At 38.9% G+C, this 25,388-nt stretch overlaps 1 protein-coding gene across 1 annotated transcript; it reads left to right on the forward strand.

The window, feature by feature from the left end:
* On the forward strand, window positions 1,528-25,166 carry CEP97 (centrosomal protein 97). Its single transcript, XM_018061452.1, has 11 exons — window positions 1,528-1,654; window positions 3,974-4,116; window positions 4,835-4,993; window positions 5,927-6,028; window positions 7,983-8,096; window positions 8,647-8,813; window positions 11,733-11,897; window positions 12,795-12,919; window positions 13,583-14,360; window positions 17,668-17,743; window positions 19,398-25,166. Exons 1-11 carry the CDS (start codon window positions 1,612-1,614, stop codon window positions 20,100-20,102), a joined length of 2,577 nt encoding a protein of 858 aa, XP_017916941.1. The 5' UTR covers window positions 1,528-1,611; the 3' UTR covers window positions 20,103-25,166.

Here is a 25,388-nt window from a genome sequence, read left to right on the forward strand (position 1 = left end):
TTGCCTCAGACTTCACCAACTGTTCCAGGGAACAAAGGTTAGTAGGAGAAAGAATTCAGGCTTACATTTTTCTTATACCTGTATAGTAAGACTGTGCTTTCTACATAAGGGGGTTCTTGGTTAGAAGGGAAAAAATTCCTAGTCTTAATTCCCTCTTGAGATCTAGGGAACTTGTCTTCAGACTAACACAGTGGGAAACAGGGTTTGTTTATTTATTTATTTTAAGTTAAAGTAGCTGTAGTCAGAGAGAGACGGAAGGAGGATCCAGGAAGGAGGGAATGCTCACAGAATCAATTGCTTGGAAACCTAGAAGCATGAGTTACAGGGATTTTTTTCAAACAGAAATTATCAGAGATGTTGGACATGGCTGTCTCAGAAAGATGGAAATTCAGAATAAAGATTGCAAGAGGGAGTGAAGGCGTGGGTAGTGGAAACTGGAAGCTCCGCATTGTCCGGTGCTATCAGATTAGTTTCATTACCACCTGCCTCCCACCTGTAGTCTGTGCTGTCTTCTCATCTTCTACTTCTGAACTGTTTAGAGTCCACCCACCTTTTAAGCCTTAGCTCCATTTCACTTCCTCCTTCAAGTGTTCTCTGAAGATTATAGTTTCTATTTCTTTCTCCATTCCCTGAAAGCTGAGTTCATAGTTACAACCACACTAGTTAGCATGTTAATAGTAATATCAAAAGTGTAAGCCTACTCCCCTACAGTAAGGCAGTGTAATTTTTCAGTTTGGAGATTGTACTGTAAACTTTTGTATACTGCTTGGAAAAATTCTGGGTTTTATACTTATTAAAACAGGCTTCCATGGTGGCTCAGATGGTAAAGCATCTGCCTACAATGCCGGAGACCCAGGTTCAATCCCTGGGTCAGGAAGATCCCCTGGAGAAGGAAATGGCAACCCACTCCAGTACTCTTGCCTAAAAAATTCCATGGACAGAGGAGCCTGGTGGGCTACAGTTCATGGGGTCACAAAGAGTCGGACACGACTGAGTGACTTCACACTCACTCACTCAATACTTATTAAATACATCTAGGTCTAAAGTTCTGTTAACTAGTCAAGAACAACTACTTAAATATTTGATTCTGTATAAAAGCTTCCATCCCAACTTGCTTTAACTAAACTTTCAAATAAGATGTATCGATTTTGACTATCTAAACAAAATCGCCTGTAGCAGAGTTGAACACTTGGAGCTCATTCAGAAATGTCAATAAAGGGGGCAGCACCTCCCCTACCCTCCTCCCTCCCCGCCCCCGCCATTGCTAGACTTCTAGCAATAAGTCCTCAAATTCGGTCTGCACTGAGTAGAGACCTTATAATCATTTCGATGACAAAAGTGTCAAATTTCGAAAACATCTGGAAAAAACAGTGAAATGATCATTTAATAATAGTTTGCTTCTCTGCCAAATTAGGGAGTTGACCAGGTTTCACAAACTCACTGCGGCTCAGATTCTAACCCGGTTTCGCATTATTAGTTGCAGGCAGCCAATTGGGCCGTTTGGGTGCCGTGCATCCTGGGAGCTGTAGTTTCAAGCTCGCTCCTCCCGACCACTAGCTCCACCGAGCAGCCGGGAGGACGGTTGCCTGGTATTAACAGCAAGCGGGAAGTATGGCGGCGGCGCGTGCCGCCGCGGCTTTGCCTCCTGGAGAAGGTAAGGTGATCCCCACCCTTGGGTGCCGAGGTTTACTCCATAGAACTGAATTAAACAGTTGCCAGGTGGAGAGAAGAAGACTAGGTTTAATGGGTGCAGTTCTGGACCAGTTCTTTTGATGCAGAGTTGTGGGCTTCGCGGAGGCGCGCTGCCCTCTGGGAATTGTAGTCCCTTAGGCGCTGCCTCGTTCTGCAGCGTCGCGGCGAGGTCCAAGCAAGGGACTACAAACCCCCAGAGACCTTAGCGCTACCGGGCGCCGCGGGTCCCGCGCTCCTGAGGATGCCTGGTCTGCGGGTTTCTGGCAGCGGTGACCGTTTTTGGATGTTTACGTTGAGTTCTGGGTACCCAGGTGAAAACTGTAGAATCTCCCCCTTTCTCTCAGTTCCTAGAACGTTCAAGAAACTCTCTGTCTAACACAGTTCCCTAGATTGACGTTGGACCCTTTCTTGGAAGTGTCCCAATGGCCAAGATAAAATCTGAGGATTATTCAGAGCCCACAGTTCACCACCCCTTGTTATGCAGACGGTATTCTTGGACCTAGTTTGGTCGCTGCCCAAGCGCGGGGTGTGGGTGCTTCCGTGGGTACTGTGTGAGTGGAGCTCCTTTGTTTTGGTTACAGCTCGGAAGCTCTGGGTCACAGGCAGGGCGGAGGGTCGATGCTCCTTTCCACCGCTTAGATCTGGCTCATTATGTGTGAGAGAGAGGGTCGAAGAGGTGTTTCGATCCCTTTGAATTGTGTGCAGAGGCTCTGCATTTTCCTGGGTCGGTACATAGCTTTCATCAAACTCTCAAATCCAATTACCACCTGTCTTCCCAAATGCTAGAAGCCATTAGACAATGGAAAAACGTTGATATCTTTCAGGAGAGCTATCTTGCATAATTATTTCCCGCAGTAATCTTAATCTGGGTAGAAATTTGAAATTGGCAGTTTCTCTAGCCCCTCCTCCCTCAGATAGCTGCTACTCTTAAACTCCACCTCCCCAGTCCACCGCGGCAATGAATATGATAGTATAGCAGTTAACATTTATAGAGCACTTTTTATATGAGCCAGATTATGTTCTGAGTGTCTTTAAAAAAAAATTCTCATTTTCTCTGTAACATTATAAGGCAGGTATTATTATCATTCCTATCTTAGAGAGTAGAAAAGTGAAAGTGAAATCGCTCAGTCGTGTCCGACTCTTTGCGACCCGGTGGACTATAGCCGACCAGGCTCCTCCGTCCATGGGATTCTCCAGGCAAGAATACTGGAGTGGGTTGCCATTTCAAGTGAGCCCCAAAGAGATCAATAACTTGCCCAATAAACCACCGTGTTTAGTGGAGCCAGAATTTGAACGTCTGTTAAGTATACCAAATCATATTATTATGATTATTATGAATGCTATGTGCCAGGAATGGGATTGAGTGCTGTTCATAGGGTTTTGATTTTCATCTCCATATCAATGTAATGAAGTAGGTAGATTATTCTCATCTTGTAGCTAAGTCAACATAACTATACTTTGATTTTCAAAATAGTTTGGGCACTTTATGGTATACTGGTAGTTAGGTTGTAAGCAGGTTGATCTCTATCAAAAGATTAGTTACATCTAAAAAAATACAGTCATTACTTAGGCATAAAATATGGAATAATAGTTCACATTTAAGTGTGAAGAATTCCAGAGTATTTAATATCATAGAAACTTGAGTTGTTGTTCTTCAGTCACTTAGTCATGTCCCTCTCTTTGTGACCCCATGGACTGCAGCATGCCAGGCCTCCCTGTCCTTCACCATCTCCCAGAGGTTGCTCAAACTCATGTCCATTGAGTCGATGATAACATCCAACCATCTCCTTCTCTGTCCTCCCCTTCTGCCTTCAGACTTTCCCAGCATCAGGGTCTTTTCCAAGAGTCAGTTCTTCCCATCAGGTGGCCAAAGTATTGGAGTTTCAGCTTCAGCATCAGTCCTTCCAATGAATATTCAGGACTGATTTCCTTTAGGATTGACCGGTTTGATCTCTTTGCAGTCCAAGATACTCTCAAGAGTCTTCTCCAACACCACAGATCAAAAGCATCAATTCTTTGGCGCTCAGCCTTCTTTATGGTCCAACTCTCACATCCATACATGAATATTGCAAATCTAGGTATAATCTGATACTTCTAAAGGAAAGTGAATAATTTCATTCTGTAGTCACTTAAAAGTTGATTGCTTTAGTTTTAAAATCTTGATATTTATTTTGCTCTAGTGTTTTCTAACTCTAAATGTATAAGATTTTATAAGTATAATTTTATCCCTATGCTTAGCTTTGTATTTGTGTTTTCTAACAATTTCCCTTCTCTTTTCAAGGATCAGTGGTCAATTGGTCAGGGCAAGGGCTACAGAAATTAAGCCCAAACTTACCCTGTGAAGCTGATATTCATACTTTGATTCTGGATAAAAATCAGATTATTAAATTGGAAAATCTTGAGAAATGCAAACGGTTAGTACAGGTAGGTATTGCTGTGTGGGGGAAATAGTTATATAAGACCAGTTTATTATTATACAAAATAAAGCAGTAAGGTAACAAATGTAACTCTGTAAACCTAGAAAGTAGTAAGTATTGCCTTAAATTATAAAGAATTAATAGCTAAAATAAATTTAAAAATAAAATAATTTAGTAAAAATTTTAAAAATTATTTTTTTCATGATGACTATTAAATGATAATTTTAAAATTTCTCCAGAAGATTAACACTTTTTTGTCACCTCTAATGTAGACTATACAAAGAGCATTTGTTAAAAAAGAAAACATTTTATGTTGGCTAAATAACATAACATTTTGTGTTACCTCATGGTGGAGGTAAAAAGTTGATTCATTCATTCATTCAACATTTATTGGACCCTTCTTATGTGTCTGACATTGTTCTAGATTTTGATGGAGACAATGTAAGGACTCCATTATTGTGGAGTTTACATTCTCAAGTAGTTGCTGTGTTGAAGATATTTTCTTTTAGTATTTGGAGGAGGTGTGGGATTCTTCAACTTTATCTCTATTTTCTATTGCTTAGGAGTGACAGCAATAATAAATAGTCACACTGCAGAATATTTAGACAATATATGTGAAAAGTACAAACTGAGTTTATATATTTGGGAATGTTTGACCATATAAACAAATCTTTTTCGCCACCCTAATGTGAAAGTAAGAATAATGATATGTTTTCTTTCCTCAGTTGTCAGTGGCTAATAATAGGCTGGTACGGATGATGGGTGTAGCCAAACTGACCCAACTCAGGGTGTTAAATTTGCCTCATAATAGCATTGGCTATGTGGAAGGCCTAAAGGAACTGGTTCATTTGGAATGGCTGAATTTGGCGGGAAATAATCTCAAGGTGAATTCTTTCTTTCTTTTTTTTTTTTAGTAGTTTTTTTTTTTTTTAACTTCACAAAAGTATTTGCTATGAACAAGGAATTTAAGCAGTAGAGAATTAAGTAGAATAAAAAATGAAAGTATCCACTCCCATTCCCCAGAGATAATTTTGGTTACCATAAACTAAAAAAAAAAATCTCATTTTGAAAATTCATGCAGAATTAAGCTCTATGTGCATGTTTAATGGTACAGTGAAGAATAGAATGTTTTAAAAGTCAGGAGCTCTCAATTCTGGTCCTGCTTCCACCACTTAGTAACTATCGTTTTGGGTAAGTTAATCAGTATTTTTGTGTCTTTTTTTTTTTATTGTTTGTATTTTTTGTTTTCTGTGTCTTATTTTTTGATATTGAAGATAAGGGAATGGTCTTAAATGAAGAAAACTGACTTATCAAGCATGTAAGGTTTGCTCTTCTAACTACCTTAACTGTTTTAAGTCATTCAGTCTCATGACAGCCTATAAAGTAGGTACAATCTTCATGTGTATTATATAGATGAAGAAACTGAAGTACAGAGAAGTTAAGTAACTTGTCTAAGCTCACACAGTCAAGAAGTTGCTGAGCTAGGATTTGAATCCAAGCAGTTTAGCTCCAATGTTAAAGTGTAAACTCTATGCTATATCAACTGTCATGTGTCATCACTGTTCCTTCAAGCTGTAAGTTTCTGGCATGATATGATCCTCTGCTCTAGAGGGATAATGAAGGTAGAAACTTGCTATATAACAATATGCCAAATTCTGTTGCCACTGCCTTGTCTTTCTCTTGCTAAGCACTGCTCCTCTGCTTCTGACAGTAAGGAAGAGGGAAGAGGGTCAGCTACAAGGAAGTAGGAAGCTACAAGGAAGACTTTCATTTTTGGATTTTGTGTGCATGAAATACATTTCCTTTTCTTGTAATAGGCCATGGAACAAATTAACACCTGCACCTCTCTACAACATCTTGATTTATCAGACAATAACATACCCCAGATAGGTGATCTATCTAAATTGGTATCACTGAAGGTAAGTGTGTTTTCTATGTCATTTCTGAAATTTTATACTAAAATACCAAGAGAAAGTGACCTAATTGATCTGTATATAGATCTGCAAGAATAAATTGTGTTCATTGTGATAAAAATTCTATTCAGTTCAGTTCAGTCGCTCAGTCATGTCCTACTCTTTACGACCCCATGAATCGCAGCACGCCAGGCCTCCCTGTCCATCACCAACTCCCAGAGGTCACTCAAACTCACGTCCATCGAGTCGGTGATGCTGTCCAGCCATCTCATCCTCTGTCGTCCCCTTCTCCTCCTGCCCCCAATCCCTCCCAGCATCAGAGTCTTTTCCAATGAGTCAACTCTTCGCATGAGATAGCCAAAGTACTAGAGTTTCAGCTTTAGCATCATTCCTTCCAAAGAAATCCCAGGACTGATCTCCTTTAGAATGGACTGGTTGGATTTCCTTAGTGTACCAGAAATTAAGTGTGAAACGTTTTGTTGTTAATTTCTATTACTGATTTGCTTTAACTAAAACTGGTCATTGTAGTTAAAATTAATGCTTATTTACTGTTCAACAAAGATGATGAAATTCCCTTCATGCCTAGTCCGTCAACATTAGTAGCTTTAGTTGTATAGCATCAATAGTGCGTAACATGTTGGTGGGATTAAGAGTAATCATTCCTGTTTGACACTGAAGACTGCTATTTCTGTTAAGTGGTAGATATTATTAAATTATCAAAATTCACCTCACTTTAGAAAGTCTGTTGCCTATAGCACTTTTTATGGAGGGAAATGCAATAAAATAAATATGTAACAGTTGGAATCAACAGCTTCATAAAACGTGAGTAGGCTTTTTCCATATTTTAACTCCGTTGGATATCATTAGCGTGAGATGAATTCATTAAGCCCCAGAAATAGTATTATTAGTTCAACTTTTACCATTTTTTTTAGCAGAAATCATAACAATTACTCTAAACAATTTGATGTAGTCAGATACTGAGAGAATTCAAATGAACTAAAGATGATTGAAAGTTTTTTTTTTTCTGGAATGGAGGCATGATTACTTTATCAGAATCCTGGTATTGAGAGTCTTCAGTTTATTTTTCATTGTTGGTGTCTTAATTTGAATTTGAGTCAGGTTTATCAAGTACATTCTGCCTTCCTCAAGTTTTAAGTTACCAGGAGAATATAGTTGAAAATCATAGTTTGTGGGTTATATCTCTTTCCTGGAAAATTTGCTTTCTACCTGATTGTTTCTCTTTATTGTTGTTGTTGTTTTGGCTGCACGCAGGATGGCACCCCACTCCAGTACTCTTGCCTGGAGAATCCCATGGATGGAGGAGCCTGGTGGGCTGCAGTCCATGGGGTCGCTAAGAGTCAGACACAACTGAGCGACTTCACTTTCACTTTTCACTTTCATGCATTGGAGAAGGAAATGGCAACCCACTCCAGTGTTCTTGCCTGGAGAATCCCAGGGACGGGGGAGCCTGGTGGGCTGCCGTCTATGGGGTCGCACAGAGTCAGACACGACTGAAGCGACTTAGCAGCAGTAGCAGGATATCTTATTTCCCTAACCAGGGTTGGAACCCATACCCTCAGGGAATTCCCTGTAGGTTTTTGTTTCAATTAATGTTTTCTTTCACTTTTTTCACCCTCTATTTTGATGTTTTAAAAGGAAATGAACAAGTATGTTGAAAGTTGGTCAAGTTTAAATAACTTGCAACATGCCTCTTGCTAAACTAAGCATATGTTCTTTGGCAACTCTTTAAACTTTCTTGAGCTTAGAATATGGATGTGAAAAGAGAGTTGGATCAAATGGCCACCTAAGACCCTTCTAGCATTAACAGTCTTTGATTTATGTGTGATGAGAAGTTATAATAAAATAGATCACTTTCCTTTTGTATACATTATTTTGGTTTTATCAAAATAGACCAGTTTGTCTATTTCCATTTGTAATTCATTGCATTTTTTCTTTCAAGACCCTGCTTTTACATGGAAATATCATCACCTCTCTTAGAATGGCACCTGCTTATCTACCCAGATGTCTTGCTATACTTTCTTTGGCGGAAAATGAAATCCGGGACTTAAATGAGGTAAAATTTGAGGGTGTCTTATGGGATCCTGGGAGCTGGAAACTCAGGAGAGATGCAGGAAAAGGTGGTGAGCTTGCTTTAGATGAGCATCTTGGAAGAAACTGCTATCAGGGTGAAACATGTGGCTCCAGAAGACCATTATTTTTCTTTCCACTTTTATTTAATGTCAGTAGGGTATTAAGGCTTAATTTCATTTGTAATGCTACACTCTTCACTCCACTGGGAAGTGATTGTTGGTGGAGGGACATCTACATTAAAGGGGTTAATAAGGCATACTCTGTACCTTTTTCTGGCTTCTATTATGTTTTCAAACTAGGGTTCTCTTTGCTAGGAAGCAATGCTTTCTAAAGGACTTTGTGCAGCAAGAACAGATGGCCATATTGTTGGAATTTTTGGAGTCAGTGGATAATATAAGAGTATTACTTGTCACTTTTCAAAACAAGAGGGAAATTGTTGCATTCTCAAACTGCCAGAGATGTGTAATCAGCAGAAGCCCTGTGCTTGCCACTGAGTAGTCCATTTCATTCAACAAAGATGTCCTTTGTTCCAGGTCTCTTTTCTGGCATCCTTAACTGAACTGGAACAGTTGTCAATCATGAATAATCCATGTGTGATGGCAACACCTTCCATCCCAGGGTTTGATTATCGGCCATACATCGTCAGTTGGTGCCTAAGCCTCCGAGTCCTGGATGGATATGTGATTTCTCAGAAGGAAAGGTGAACGTGACCCCTCCAATGTCACATTTATCATGGGAATTAACTGACAAGCTCATTTCTAGCTTACTACAAATTAAGAAGCTGAATATTGCTTGAAATATGAATATAGAAATTAGTCATTCAGTTCAGTTCAGTCACTCAGTTGTGTCCTACTCTTTGCGACCCCATGAATCGCAGCACGCCAGGGCTCCCTGTCCATCACCAACTCCCGGAGTTTACCCAAACTCATGTCCATCAAGTCAGTGATGCCATCCTGCCATCTCATCCTCTGTCGTCCCCTTCTCCTCCTGCCCCCAATCCCTCCCGGCATCAGAGTCTTTTCCAATGAGTCAACTCTTCTCATGAGGTGGCCAAGGTATTGGAGTTTCAGCTTCAGCATCAGTCCTTCCAATGAACACCCAGGACTGATCTCCTTTAGGATGGACTGTTTGGATCTCCTTGCAGTCCAAGGGACTCTCAAGAGTCTTCTCCAACACCACAGTTCAAAAGCATCAATTCTTTGGCACTCAGCTTTCTTCATAGTCCAACTCTCACATCCATACATGACCACTGGAAAAACCATAGCCTTGACTAGATGGACCTTTGTTGGCAAAGTAATGTCTCTGTCTCTGCTTTTGAATATGCTATCTAGGTTGGTCATAACTTTCCTTCCAAGAAGTAAGTGTGTTTTAATTTCATGGCTGCAGTCACCATCTGCAGTGATTTTGGAGCCCCCCCAAATAAAGTCTGTCACTGTTTCCATTGCTTCCCTATCTATTTCCCATGAAGTGATGGGACCAGGTGCCCTGATCTTAGTTTTCTGAATGTTGAGTTTTAAGACAACTTTTTCACTCTCCTCTTTCACTTTCATCAAGAAGCTCTTTACTTCTTCACTTTCTGCCTTAAGGGTGGTGTCATCTGCCTATCTGAAGTTATTGATACCTCTCCTGGAAATCTTGATTCCAGCTTGTGCTTCATCCAGCCCAGCGTTTCTCATGATGTACTCTGCATATAAGTTAAATAAGCAGGGTGACAATATACAGCCTTGACATATTCCTTTCCCTATTTGGAACCAGTCCATTGTTCCATGTCCAGTTCTAACTGTTACTTCTTAACCTGCATACAGATTTCTCAGGAGGCATGTCAGGTGGTCTGGTATTACCATCTCTTTAAGAATTTTCCAGTTTGTTGTGATAGCATATAATTTAGAAATAGTTTAAATGTAATACTTTAGAATATCTATATAATTACCATTGAAAAGAAGACTAAATGTAACCAGCACTGCAGAGGTCTTCTTTGTCGCACTCATCATAACTCCCCTCCCCACTATAGTGACTTTTTGATAATTTAGAAAGATTATTTTTTTTCCTTGTTGCTATGGAGCTCCCACCATAGTAGTTAAAATTAGAAGTATGAGCAATATGTTTAATTTTGATGGCTATGTAGAGCAATTGGCACTCTCATTAACTGTTCTAGGAGTATAAATCGTGCGCCACTTTGAAAAACTGACAGTATTTACTGAATTTAAACATATAAATACCCTATGACTTAACAATTTGACTCTGCTATATAGCCTAGAGAAATAGGAACTTATGTATGCTGGAAAAAATGCGTAAGCATGTTCATAGCAGCCTTGTTCATAATCACTCCAAACATAATCACTCCAGCCTATTTCGTAATCACTCCAATTTGGGAGCTATGTGGGACGTTTGAGAAATGTCAGTCTGTAAAGAAATAAATACAATACTGTTATCACATCTCAAAAAATTTAACAATAATTCCTTAATAACACCAAATATTAAGTGTTTATGTTTAGTCCTCGTAAATGCAGTTTTTAAATAGAATTTTGGAAACTGGTTCCAAATAAGGCCATACAGTGTAATTACTTGATGTATTTAAAATATATCTTTCTTGCTCTCTTTTTCAGTATCTTAAAAGTTTATTGTTTATTGCATGCTGCATGGGTTGGCTGTGCTGATTTGGTTGTTTTCACTTGGGATCTTGTGCTGTGATCACAGTCAGGGCTGGAGTCATTTGAAAGGTCAACTTGGCTAGAGGTCCAAGATGATGCTTTCAGATCTCTCTGTGGGCCCCCTGTCTCTCTGCTTTGCTTTCTTTTCTCTTTTTGGTTATTGAAGAAATCAGATTCTTTGTCCTACAGAGTTTCCTACTGTGCTTATTTTGCCAATTGCTGCATCCCCATGTGCTTTGACATACTCTCCTCTTTTGTGTTTTCTGTAAATGGGTAGTTGGAGGTGGAGGTTTGATCAGATTTTTGTGGGGTCAAGAACAGCTTTTTGGGTCCTGTTGAGAGGCACATGGTGTCTGGTTGTCTCTTATGTTATGAGAAGCTGTTAACAGTCAGTGCCTAAATCCATTCATTGAGAGTTGCAAAATGGTGAAATTTTAATTCTATAATTCATTTTTAAATAAGCTGGAATACTTCTGTGAAGTAACTATTTGGTTACTCATTGGTATAGTTTGTATAGGAAAAATGAAATTAATAATATTTAATTCTCCCCCTTTATCAGTTTTTAAAGATGATGAGATGGTAGCTCACTAGCATCCTTCAACTGTGACCAGTTGGCTTTAAAAAAACTATCATTATGAACTACTGAATTTAAACACAGTTTATGTATTTAGGTACTTCAGTTTGACAGTGAATGGAGGGAATACTTACTGCTTCTTTGAAGATAATTTTAAAATATTTGGAACCATTTAGTACAAATCATTGGAAGTGCCCCTAAGCAAGAAAAAATGTTTAAACCATAACAAGAGTAAGGAGAGTAAAGCAGAGGATAATTTTTCTTTTTAACTGAAATGTTATTCATGAAAAACATCTAGTGATGCTGGAAAGGCATGTTAAGGAAGATCATTATTGCTTGAAAATGTATCTTGTCTACCCCAGTGCCAGCCCTTCTTTCTGTCCCCCAATTCCAGTTTAAAAGCTGAATGGCTATATAGTCAAGGCAAGGGGAGAGCGTATCGGCCTGGCCAGCACATCCAGCTTGTCCAGTATCTGGCTACAGTCTGTCCTCTCACTTCTACGCTGGGCCTTCAAACTGCAGAGGATGCCAAGCTAGAGAAGATTCTGAGCAAGCAGAGGTGAGCGCATTTATCTGTAGCGGCTGATGAGACTTTCCTGCAGAGTTAGCAGGATTGGAGAGAGTGCTGCAGCCACGTTTCTGGACCCCTGGGGCCCTGGTCACCACAGCGGGCTTTCAGAGGAGCCAAACCATGCAGTGCAATCTGGTTTCCTCCCCAGTAGCTGCATTGCTTGCTAGTCATTTCCTGAGTGGGGAGAGCCTAGCAGCCTGACAGCCTGGGATTTAAAATAACTTCATTTGTTCTTTTAATGTGGGTGTTTTACATGGGCTTTAAAATACTAACGTTATAGAGACTTCCCTGGTGGTCCAGTGGTTAAGTATCCGCCTGGCAATGCAGGAGTCATGGGTTTGATTCCTGGTCCTGGAAGATGGCACATGCTGTGGAGCAGCTAAGCCTGTGCACCACAGCTACTGAGCCCGAGCTCAAGAGCCCAAGCTTTGCAACAGAGAGGCCACTTGCAGTGAGAAGCCTGTGCACCAGAACAAAGAGTAGCTCCCGCTCACCACAGCTAGAGAAAGCCCATGCACAGCAACAAAGACCCAACGCAGGCAAAACTAAATAATAAATAAAGCTTTTAGAAAAAAATGTAAAAAAAAAAAATACTAACGTTGTATAGCTAGAAGCATTTTTAGTAGTCACATCTTTCATCAGAGATCCTGTCTTTGAAGGTTTGTGTGTGTATATTTATGATGGTGTCTGACTGTGATTTAAAAATAAATTTCTTAACATTTTCTATCCATGAGACTTTGTAATTTTGAGGTCATTAAAGGTATGTACTTTGAAAACTTGTAAACTTCTCCCTTCTTGACATTGTTACCTGTTGAGTTGTTGAAGGAAGCAGAGAAGCTTTCTTTTTTGATTTGTGTGAAATCACATGAGGTATTCTGATTTTAGATTTCACCAGAGGCAGTTAATGAACCAGAGCCACAATGAAGAGTCGTCTCCTGTTGAATCAAGGGCATCATTTGTGCCAGAGCATTCCAGCCCCATTCAAGATGGCCAGGTAGTCCCAGAAAGCGGTAAGAAGTTAACTGATCTCCGGTCCTTTTTTGTTTGATCTATTTGGTATCATAAAACAGGAAACAGTACATATTTTCAGAATGTTTTACTTGTTAGCTCAAGTGAACATTTGGATCTTTTATTTTATTACATATGTATATTACACAAATGGCAGCTTCCCTTTTGTCTCAGTGATAAAGAATCCACCTGCCAATGTAGGAGATGTGGGTTCAACCCCTGGGTCAGGAAGATCCCCTAAAGAAGGAAGTGGCAACCCACTCCAGTATTCTTGCCTGGAAAATTTCATGGACAGAGGAGCTTGGCATGCTGTACAATCCATGGGGTCATGTCGCAAAAGAGTCAAACACGACTTAGTGGCTAAACAACAACAATATACGCAGACATCTATAACTATTAAATGTCTTAATTTTTGAAAACATTCAGAGGACTGCCACCTTTTGACTTGACCTAGTACTTTGATTATTTTTATGATTATTGCAAGAATTTAGTTTCTTAAAAATATTTGGTGTGATATTTTAAGGCATTTTGGAGGAAATTACTGAAATGATTTCATTGCCTTTTACTGTATTTGAGGGATTAAATTTCATTAAAGGGATACAACTGAAAAAAAATCCCTCCTTAAATATTTAATGTTTCCAGTGACATTCTGTTGATTCTTTTAGAACCCGTCATCCAAGTCAATTCTTGGGTTGGGATAAGCAGTCATGATGACCAATCACATGCTGTTAAGAATAACTTTCCAACTTCTGTACACACTGCAAGATATTCTCGAAATGACCTGCACCTGGAAGACATCCAGACCGATGAGGACAAGTTAAATTGCAGTCTCCTCTCTTCAGAGTCTACTTTTATGCCAGTTGCATCAGGACTCTCTCCAGTATCACCTACAGTGGAGCTGAGGCTGCAAGGCATTAACTTGAGCCTAGAAGATGATGCTGCTGCAGATGAATCTGTGAAAGGGCCAGAAAACCAGAGCTTATCAAACAAGGAAGAGGAAAAGGCTTTGGGGGCTGCAAATGAGAATTCTGTTCAGATGACAAAAAGTGCAGTTGGTACAGAGGTAAATGAGAAAGATGGACTGTTAGCTTGTCCTGAGCCACCAGCCACCAGTGCTGGCTTGAAGGATCACACCCACAGTCTTACGTCTTTTCCTGAGTCAGTTGGACACAGTGTCTTCCATACGCAGCCAGACAGTGAAGAAGCCAGGTCTCAAATAGCTTCAGAGAAGCTTCCCTGCAGGCTGTTAACTCAGAAATCTGTTCCTTTGGGACAAGATAAAGTTGCCCTCCAGAAACTGAATGAAGCAGCCACCAAGCTTCAGGCCTGTTGGCGGGGCTTTTATGCCAGGAACTATAACCCACAAGCTAGAGATGTGCGCTATGAAATCCGTCTTCGCAGGATGCAAGAACACATTGTCTGCCTAACTGGTGAAATAAGGAGGTGGGTGAGAAGTCTGTTTTAAGGCTTTTACTGTGAAGATGCTGTTTTGTTGGTTTGGGGGTGTCAGATTCTTAGCTTTGATTCAGAACACTGAATCAAACTCTTGTGTCTGGGACACTTTCCATACCATGTTGCCACTCTAGGTTTGTCTCTGACACTGTACTGAAAGCAGCTTGAGAGCAAGGACTGCAATATGTGCCTCCGTATCTAGTGCTGAGATTGGAATATAGATGCAGCAGAGCAGTAAATGTTGGATGAAGTGCATGCCTTATGGACGTCTATGTACCTAAACACAGAAGATACAGAAAATGTAGAAAAACTGAATGAGTGTAAAAGTGAGACGATGAGGAAGTCTACATAGAACCCAGTAGATGACATAAGAATTAAGGAAAATAGTAGGGACTTAGAAGGGGTTAAAATTTGGTGGCTATGGTGGAAGTTATGTGTTCATTCTCTGGCTTACATGTTTTCATGACTGTCAGCCAGGGAAATTAGGATTTCATAGATTTATTCTGAGTATCAGTACTGCACCTGGCAGTATTTACTGAGATTAGCAAGTGGGAGAGGAGGAAGAGTAAAAGAGACTGAGAAGGACAGCCAGGGAGGGAGGAGAACTGGGAGAGAGTGTGTCCCAGCTCCAGCAGGGCCATGTTTCAAGAGAGAAGAGAGGTGCTGTAACAGGACCGAGAACTGTATACCAGATTCAGCAACTGGCAGTGACTGTGTGTTGAAGGTCCCCAAAACTATCCCCAGGTTTGATTTGTAAAAAGGACTCTTGACTCAAAAAAGCTATTCTTTATGATCATGTTTATTATGGTTTATTAGAGTGAAAGGATATAGATTACAGTCAGCAAAGGAAGAAGACACACAGGGCAAACTTCTGGAGAGACCAAGTTCCAGCTTCTAGTTGTCTTCTTCCAGTGCAGCTTTATAGGTGGGGCTCAATTCTTGAAGCAACAATGAGTGAAAACACATGAAGTATTGCCAACCACGGAGCTTCCTCAAGCCTTGGCATCTGGGGTTTTTATCGGCGGACAGTCACCTAGGTCAGTCCATATGACTGACCTTAACTACTCAGACCTCAGCCCCCACCCAAGGTCAAACCAATAACATTGTAGCCCAGGGTCTCAGGTGAACCAAACTGGTATTCACCATAAAGCACATTGTTAGCATAAACCAAGGTCTCAGAGGTACAAAGGTGCTCTAATCAGGCAGGATATTCCAAAGGTTTAGAGGTTATCTCTCAGAAGCTGGTCAAGGCCAGTCCTGTCTTTAGGATGTTGGAGTTTGAACATTTCAGTCCTGCTAAGTTAACCCTTTCCTGCCCAGTGAGCTTCCTAAGAGTAGCTTCAGGGGGTAGTGGGATGAAGTCAGTTTGGAAAGGACTGACTAGTGAAAGAGAGGTGAAGAGTGAGCACAACCAGCTTTGGATGAGTGTTGCTGTGAGGAAGAGAAGGGAGCAGGTGGTTGCCAGAGGAGAATCTGGAATTAAGAAGATGGGAGATACAGAGGAGGTTTATGTGTTGGTGGAAATGATTCAATAAGGAAGGAAAAACTGATGGTGCAGAGCAATGATAGAAGTGCAAGGCGGAAGTTCTTGAGAAGGTGAGAGAAGAGGTTCGGTGCACAAGCGGAGGGAGTGAGGTAGGAGCAAGGGCGGGTAAGGTGGTAGGTATTGATGGTGGGGGATGCGGAAGTCCTGTCTGATGGGTGCTTCTCTTTTTTCAGTAATATACAAGATGTGGTCAGCACTTGGAAAGGAGTGGGTGAGGATGTGAGATGAGAGGCTGAAGCAGAGAGGTGTGAAGTATGGAGTGTTTATCTTAAAAGTGAACTTACAAAGGGAATGGAGAATTGCTGGATAGTATGAGGAAAAACTTAAACGTGTGAAACAATAAGTGAAACTGTGATTTTTATCAGCAGCTCTCAGCTGTTCTATTCTGATTTTGGACCCAGTTCAGCCAGGAGTGGCTTTTTTTCCCAGGTGAATATGGTAGGGGAGAGAGGGAAGATCAAGGGAGCTGAAGACTTTTTGAAGGGAGATGATTATAGTGATAGATCTTGGAATTTAAATGAGGTAAAAGGAAAGACAGGAGAAAGACATTTGAATAGTGGTCATAGATGAGGATTGGGTATCCAGGTTGTTGCAGATTGTGGCAAGAACAAGTGAACTGAGAGGTTTGTGTTGGTGCTTGAAATCGTTTTTTTTTAATGGTGTAGTCAAAATACTCGAGTCTAGAGTGGAGACTGACATGACTTAGCAATTACACCACCACTACTGCCAGAGTGGGACTGAAGATGATTGTTAGATAGAGCATCCATGTGAATGTCAAGGGCTCCAGAAATGACCAGGGCCACAGGGCAGAGAAGAATACTAGTGCTGAGGCTTCAGTGAATGGGGGCCGATAGTGAGAGCTCAGTACTTGAAAAAGAGTTTGGGGAAATTTAGCAGGATGGCTGGAGTTCTTGCAGGAGGAAGGTTAAGAATCATTTGTAAACAGCAGTGGAAGCAGTGTTCTGACCCTGATGTATAAGTGAAAAAAATAGCTGCTACTTGAGCGGGCTACAGGGCCCTTGGAAGTGCGTCTGATTTGGTCAAGGAAGAGTTCAGAGAAGAATCTGAGTGTATATATGGGGGTTTGCTGATTATAATTCAGAAGTCCTACATTGTGCAGTAAGAAGGCTTGAGGGGCTGGAGAAAGTAGGTCAGAGTTTCAGAACAAAACGGGGTGACAGTTTAAGAGATACTGGACAGCTAAGGGAACCGTAGGTCTGTGATAAGTTTTAAGTATGGAAGAGGGACAGTGAGCCCACAGTGAAACTTTAATGAATGAGGGGAAGTTATGCACAGGGAAGTCTGTTGATGATAGCAAGGAGTATGTCAGGACCTGGAGCAAACAGGGATGTGAAATTTGATGGGATTAATCCTGCTGGTCTCTTCAAAGAGGAGACCATTCTCTTCTTCTCTTTGAAGCTGTGATTCTGATCCTTTCTGCTGCTCTTGCTCCTTCTGTGTGTTTGGCTGCAAAATTGAGGCCAGATTAAAAAAAAAAAAGCCATTTCATATTTTATTTTTCAGTACTAGCAATACTTTGTAGAATCAGTATAATCTGAATTTCAGTCACATCTAATTTGGCTTCTATGTTGAGTCATAGTTTAAAACTAAAGTTTCACTTAGATATTCTAAAAGTAGAAAGCACTTATATTTTATTAATCTCTTTACAATGTATATGTTTATTTGTCATAATAAGAAGTACAATTCAAAGCACCCTTTCTTGTGTCAGTAATGGACTTTGAACTATTGTAGATTAAGAAAAGAAAGAGATGAAGAACGGATTCAAAAATTTGTTCAAGAAGAGGCTGTCAGATTCCTTTGGAACCAGGTAAGCCCCTTCCTGCTGACTTACCTACTGTGTAAATGAAGAAAAACTCTAGATTTACTGAGGTAATCATAGAATAGTTACTGGTGAGGTAGCACCCTTTCTCAAGGTTAAGGATGTGGTTTGTGTTCACGGCCACTAACTCTGAACTAGGACAGTGCATTTTGTTACATTTTATTTAATCTGAACAAAAATATTTTCATAATTTTGACCAGAAAGATAAAGAACTATAACACTGACGGAAAGTGCTAAATTGAAGGATATTAGACAACTGTCCAATAGATATAAAAGGCCCAATTTAAGTTTCAGGTAGCTGTCTTATCTTTTAAGACTATTTGAATGAAAGATGATTGAAACAGTGTGTGATGGCTACAATATGCATGTCCTAAAAAGTCCACATGACTTCCAGGTAGCGAGTTTGAATCCTGAAATAGCACGCTATGGGGACAGTTCAGACATTGGTTTTACTACTACTGTATCCCCACAAATAGTTCTCAGTGATTATTCCTTGGAAGTATTTTTAGAAAAGAATTTGTTATAATAGGATTTTATCTATACTGTTATTTTTGAAAATACATAGTAATAGGTCTGGAATGATACATATCAAACTACTATCAAGGATTACCTTGAAAGATGGTCTAAGGGAAACTAAAAAAATCTCTATATTGCTTTCTTGTTGCATATGTTACAGTAAAATTCTGAGGTTCTAAGTATACTTTAAAAATGTAAAGGTCCGGGAATCCCCTGGCAGTCCAGTGGTTAGAACTGCACACTTCCACTGCAGGGCGTGTGTGTTTGATCCCTAGTCAGAGAACTAAGATCCCACAAGCTGTGTAGCGAGGCCAAAAGAAAGAAAAAGAAGTAAAGATCGTATTATTAAGAACTCCAGGAATTTTTAGGTATTTTAGAGTTGCGTATACTTCATTGTTAGGTTTTTTCCCTCTCTTTTTAAAATAATTAATTTTTGGCTGTGCTGGGTCTTCATTGCTGCAAGAGGGCTTTCTGAGGTTACAGGAAACGGGGGCTACTCTTCATTGTGGTGCTCAGGCTTCTGTTGAGATGGCTTCTCTTGTTGCAGAGCACAGGCTCTAGGCACACCAATTTCAGTAGTTGTGGCACATGGCCTCTGCAGTGTGTAGAATCTTCCCAGACCAAGGATTGAACCTGTGTCGCCTGCATGGGCTGGGGGATTCTTATCCACTGTACCACCAGGGGAAATCCTGCATTATTAGTTTTTAAAAACTCTTACCTGAAATGGGTATCTAGCATGAGACTCCCATTTTAGAGAATCTACTCATATTAATAGGTTCTATTGTGTCTTGTTAAATAGACTTCAGTGTATTGAGAACCTCATTGACCCTTAGTGAGCTGTATGTGCGTTATTGTGCTTCTGATTATCTTTCTAGTAGGAGCAAGTGAATTGCTTTGGCCCGTCCCTGCTTTCCTGCTTTCCAACGACGTGAACCACTTTTGCCAACCAGGTCTAAGCTGGGGGTGCTGTGGAAAGGATCAGGGGAGTCAGGACATTTCTAACTCCAGTTTTGCCATCTGCCATTTACCAACTTCCTGAGTGTAGGGGGGGAAGAAACCTCAAAGGACAGTTGTAAACTAGGCATGATTTATGTTTTGTAGTGAAACTGTATCCTTTGGTTTGCAGGTAAGGTCTCTACAAGCTTGGCAACAGACTGTGGACCAGCATCTAAGTTCCTGCCATATTGATGTTCCCCCTATATCAAGTACTCTGGTGCCATCTAAACCTCCTTTATTCACCCAAAGTCAGGAGCCATCTTCTGATCAAAATTCTGATTGGTTCATTGCTCCTGATGAAGCTCCTCAAGAGAAATCCTTACCAGAATTTCCAGACTCTGGTTTTCATTCCTCCTTAACCGAACAAGTTCACTGTTTACAGGATTCTTTGGATTTTGAAAAAAGTTCCACAGAAGGCAGTGAAAGTTCCATGATGGGGAATTCCATTGACACTGTCAAGTATGGCAAAGAGTCAGACGTAGGGGATGTTAGTGAAGAACATGGTGAATGGAGTAAGGAAGGCTCAAACAATGAGCAGGATAACAGTCTGCTTGAACAGTATCTAACTTCAGTTCAGCAGCTAGATGATGCTGATGAGAGGAGACACTTTGATGAAGGAACGGGAGATAGTAAGCTTCACCTGCCTCGTTCCCCTGAAAAGTTAGATGTCTTATCTGATAGTGCGTCTGTAGATGTCGCTCAAGGCGTATCTCCCGCTTTGCCATATGAAGTCAGCCAGACACCAGAGAATTGTGAATTAAATGCAGAAGTACAAGGGCAGCAGTCAGAATGTGATTCTACATTTCAGGTATTGCATGTTGGTATTATTGTGTAGCATGTCTGGTTGCTTGAAAAGCAGAAGTCTATTTAATTTAAGAATATTTTCATGGCTTTTTTGGGGGGGAAGAATATTTCTCCCGATTTTGTTACTATTTTTTTTCCCCTGCAACCTAGGTACTGAGGTAAATCTTCCTTTTTGTTTTGTTAGCTTTTTATTTAGCTATAATGTATCAAACAATATTTATATTGAAAGCCACATGCACTTTATTAACAACTAAATTGCATTAACAGTGTTCCTATGTTTTGATGTATTCATTTCCTTTCAGAAATAAACTAGAATACCTTAAAGGAGATAGAAATTTTACCTTAAAGATACAAATAAGAGAATTTTTAATTCTTCTGTATGTGAGAAAGTTAATTATGTAGTAAGGAATGTAATTTGCTACAGTAAATATAAATGACATATAGGATTGTGAACTATTGAAATTTGCCAGCCTCTTTGGAGTAAGAACATGTGTTTTTAAGCTTTTTCCTCTCTATTAATCCATGAAAGACTTCTTGTAAGCAAACAGGAAAAAAGGTAAGATGATAGGATTTTTCAGTGGGAATAATTAAGTTGTTTCATGGAAAACTTGAACGTTATGTATCAATTTTAACACATGAAGCAAAGTTGTCTGTCCAGAATTAAAGTGAAGCTTGTTTAAAGGGCAACACAAGAATATTTCTGTTAGGTATAGGCTCCATTCACTTGGGATAATATCCCGGCAAACATTTATTATCTTTTCATTTAGTGATTTTTCACCCCATAGATAAGCATTCCCTGGTGGCTCAGTTGGTAAAGAATCCACCTGCAATGTGGGAGACCTGGGTTCGATCCCTGGGTCGGGATGATCCCCTGGAGGAGGGCATGGCAACCCACTCCAGTGTTCTTGCCTGGAGAATTCCCATGGACAGAGGAACCTGGCAGGCCACAGTCCATGGGGTCACAGAGTCAGACACGAGTGAGTGACTAAGCACATGCACAGATAAGAATTTATGTGCCAATATATTGCCAGAAATTAATGTACGCTTTCTTTGTTTCTGCTTTATATTTGCTTATATATTTCAGCAGAGGCCCATGGTCATTTACTTCATTCTTGACCTCATAGAGAAGAACATTTAAAATAATACCAGTGGTAGAATAGGAATGACATTTTTAATAAGGACTATTTTCCATCTAAATCTGAAAAAGTGCCACATTTGGAAGACAACTTAATGGTGGTAAAGAAAAAATAAACCTCATTTATTTCTTTATTCATTAAAAAGAGTATATATCTGTAACTCCAGGAAGAAATGATAATATTGTGTTTGAATGTTAATAAATGCATTTGCAAATCAAGGATAATTTTTGGAAGCTTGAGATTCTAATCTTTGAGAATGTTCTAATATCATTGAACACACATATCTGACTTCCCCCCAGTCTGTGTGTACAATGATTTAAAACTATGGCAATAATTAAGTGTTCTTTAAATTTAGGTGCTAAATATGTATTCATTATTCAGTTACAGTCACTAGGTCCCCTTCTTTGAAGTTACATAAAATAAAAGCTGATCCTTCCAAGAATAAAGTCAGGGATCACATTTTATGTTGAGAGTTAGAAACATTTCCTCACTGTGGGTAAGATGTTCTTTTCTCAGTTTTTAAATATGTAGCACTCAGGTTGAGAAGAAATCCTGAGGTTGAGAAGAAATCCAGAATCTCTTGCAAAGGAAAGATTTTCTGTCTCTTACAAACAAACAGCAGTCTTACATTCAAAAGATTTTCCCTAGTGAAGCATGTGAAACATTGATGTGTGTTAAATAAAAATAGAATTTTTAACTTTTTGAATAATGCTGATTATCTTTCCTGAATGATTTTGAATTTCTTCTTAAATCTACCCTATTTTTCTATTTTATAGTTAAGTGCCTCATTTGCTGCCTGTAGTTAGACAAAGGAAAACCAACTTGCACTGCACTAGTACCAAAGTGCTGCTTCATGGTGCATTAATTGCTTGTTAATTTCTTATAAAAGCTCCTGAAATGTTGCGGTTCAGTATTACCTAGTGGGTTTCTGCTGAGGTCTCCTCCCTCTTCTTCTTCTTCTTCTTTTTTTTTTTTTTTGAGAAATGGCAAAACACAACTGAGTTCATTTGAATATTAGCATTTACAAGCAACATTTCCTTTTTTTACCTCTGCCTTGTCTTTCTAGCCCATAAATGGTATTCAGCGTACTTTTAATTTGAGATTGGCAGAATATGATAATGACTAATATCCTACTCTTCATTCTATTTAACTTTACTAGTGTTTTGAAGTGCAAGAATATTAAGTAGCCCCCAAACTTGACTGTACAGATTACCTTGAATGTAAATAGGATGAAAATAATGTATATTAGACTGCAGGAAAACTGTGGCATAGATAATATATTTTAATAGGTTTACAGTGTAATTTAAAATTATTTAACCAAGATATTTGGTTTTAACTCTGGGCTCTTCATTGGTCTGGCTGAAGAGGGAATGGGCCTCGTATGGTTCGGGAAGTTGAGCTTTACCACAGTATTTGTGTTTTTCTAATAGACATTTAGTTTGGCTGTGCTATTTTAATTCAACTCTCTTGATTTATGGCCAATTGAGTATATCAATTAAATATTTCTTCAGAAGCACAGAATTATACCATGTGAGAATTTTAAGGACCTTAGAGATTGTCTATGCTAATCTCTTTATTTTAAAGATAAAACTAAAGCACAGAGAACTTAGATGACTTTTCTGAGGTTATAGCTAGTTTATAGGAAAAGAAACTCTGGAAACTGAAAAGTTACTGTATTCCAGAATTTTATTTTACACATTCTATTATTTTTTTATTTTTAGTAAGTCTGTAGAAAGTCTGTACATATTTTTCATTTTCTTTGAAAGCGAAAAATTACTTCTAAGAGAGCTAGAGCTCTACCACTCAAGGCAGTTACTTGTAGAAAACAACTGATTTTTTTCACTCAGAACCTGAGTGAATTTTCTCCAAGAAATGTGATTTGATTAAAATCGTTTTAAAAGAGTAATGCAGTAGAAACTAACATTTGGAAAGAATAATTACATCTTGGAGTCTATTTCACTGATGATGAGAAGTATAACAGATTGCTGAGATATATAAAATTTTCTAGTGAAAAGCTAGTTTGATTATATTTCATCTTCAGTTTCTCAGAACAACAGATGTTAAAGTTTAACTCTCCTGATATGCAGAAAGCTTCAATCATGACAGTTGATACATAAATAATATAGTTTGGTTTTATAAATTCAATTATAAAAGGCCTTATAATATGCATGTTTTTAGGAAAATATTTAGCCACACAGTTGTTAGTATATATGGGGAATACTTTATTCTTGAATATGTGGGTGCCATTCTTGAGAGTGAATTTGTCCTTTGTTTTGGATTATTTTAAATATATAAACAACATAATATTTTATTTTCCTGTTAATCTACTTAAGATAGGTCCAGCTCCACTTTTAATAAGTATTTTCAGAAACAACATGGACTTAAGATATACTGTCTCCCTTTAGTTAGTTAGGTAGTTTTTTTGGCACCAATTCTTAGACTTGGATTTCTAACAATAATATAAACTATAAAAATTTTTTTTTCTGGAGAGTTAAGACATAATAAAAAAGGAAAATATAAAATGAGTCTGGTCAGTTTCCCACTTGCGAGTGAAAAGTGAAAGACTTGATTATTTATTTTGCCACATTATTTATTGTAATATTTTAACTTTTAAATATATGACTTCCTTATTTATGAAATAAAACGAAAATGGTCTGTAAGGGACATTCTAAGCATTTTTAGTGATATTGTTTTCATTGATCAAACCTATTGTGCCATATTAAATTTAAAAGTCAAGTAAACAGAGTAGTCCTCATTGCCCTGAAAGAAACAGATACTTAGTTGTGTTTTAAAAATGAGGTGCTTTTTATTTGTGAATGAGTAGAAATCATACTATTGTTTACTTTCTTAATTGATTTTAGCGGATCACAGGGATCACTCTGTAGAGGCTTTGTTCATTTTCTGATTAAGTTTCTTTGAGTGTTTTGTAATCATTTTACTGCTAACAATACAAGTTTAAAAATAATTTGACTTTTCACTATTTTTAGGTTTCTCTTTTATTATAGAAATAGTAAATGATTTAAAGTGGTTGTGGATTAATGAAGGTTTAATTTATATTGTCCTTAATTTGTATTTGAGTCTCTAATTCTAAATAAAAATTTGTATATGTGTTTGAGTGGTTTGTTTGTTATAATGATTAGTTGTGTGGTTGTAAGAAGAGGAAGACTCGAGAATTTTTTCTTTTGGGCATGTCCAGAAGAAAGGCCATTTGAAGACACAGCAAAACGGCAGCCATCTGCAAGCCAGAAAGAGAGGTCTCATCAAACACCAAACCTGCTGGCATCCTGATCTTGGACTTCTAGTCTCCAGAAGTATGAGAAAACCAATTTAAGTCATTCAACCAATGGAATTTTGTTTAAGTCATTCAATCAGTGGAATTTTCTTATGGCATCTTAAGCACAATAATATAGTTGGTTAATTAAGAATTGATTTGACCAAGAAATAGTAAAAGATGATATATATTCTTTAACATTAAAAAAGTTCTTTATTGAAATATAATTGATATAAAATGAACTGCATATATTTAAAGAAACAATTTGATGCATTTTGACACATGCCCATAAAACCATCACAACAGTCAAGAAAATGAACATACTCATCACCCCTGAGAAGTTCCTCATATCCTTCATAACTCATCCTTCTGCTTTAGTTTCTTTTACTCAGCATAATTATTTAGAGATTCGCCTGATAGTTCATTCCTTCTGATTGCTGAGTTGTATTCCATTGTATGTATTTGCTATGATTTGTTTTTGAGTTCTTCCAACCTTAAAAGTTTTCCTCCAGCTTTATTGAGAAGTAGTTGACAGAACCTTGTGTGAGTTTAAGGTGTACAACATTTTCACAATAAGGTTAGTTAACATGTCCATAACTTCACAGTTATAATTGTGTGTGTGTGTATCTGTGTTGAGAACTTTTGAGATCTGTTTTCTTGGACTTTCCTGGTGGTGCATCGCTTAAGAATCTGCCTGCCAATGCAGGGGACCTGGGTGTGATCCTTGGTCCAGGAAGACTGCACATGCTGCAGGGCAACTAAACCGGTGTGCCACGACTACTGAGCCCACGCACCCTGGAGCCTACACTCTGCAACAAAATAAGCCACCACAGTGGGAAGGCCAACTGGAGGGTAGCCCCTGCTTGCTGAAACGAGAGAAAGCCCGCACGCAGCAATGAAGTCCTAGCAC

The sequence above is a fragment of the Capra hircus genome, chromosome 1 (assembly GCF_001704415.2).
Source record: "Capra hircus breed San Clemente chromosome 1, ASM170441v1, whole genome shotgun sequence".
NCBI classification, from domain to species: domain Eukaryota; kingdom Metazoa; phylum Chordata; class Mammalia; order Artiodactyla; family Bovidae; genus Capra; species Capra hircus.

Bases quoted from the DNA above. Each gene is read 5' to 3' on its own strand.
- CEP97 (XM_018061452.1), top strand. From the start codon at position 1,612: ATGGCGGCGGCGCGTGCCGCCGCGGCTTTGCCTCCTGGAGAAG. The intron at 4,117-4,834 runs GTAGGTATTGCT...TTCTTTCCTCAG, and splicing joins AATGCAAACGGTTAGTACAG to TTGTCAGTGGCTAATAATAG. The intron at 14,361-17,667 runs GTGGGTGAGAAG...GAACTATTGTAG, and splicing joins CTAACTGGTGAAATAAGGAG to ATTAAGAAAAGAAAGAGATG.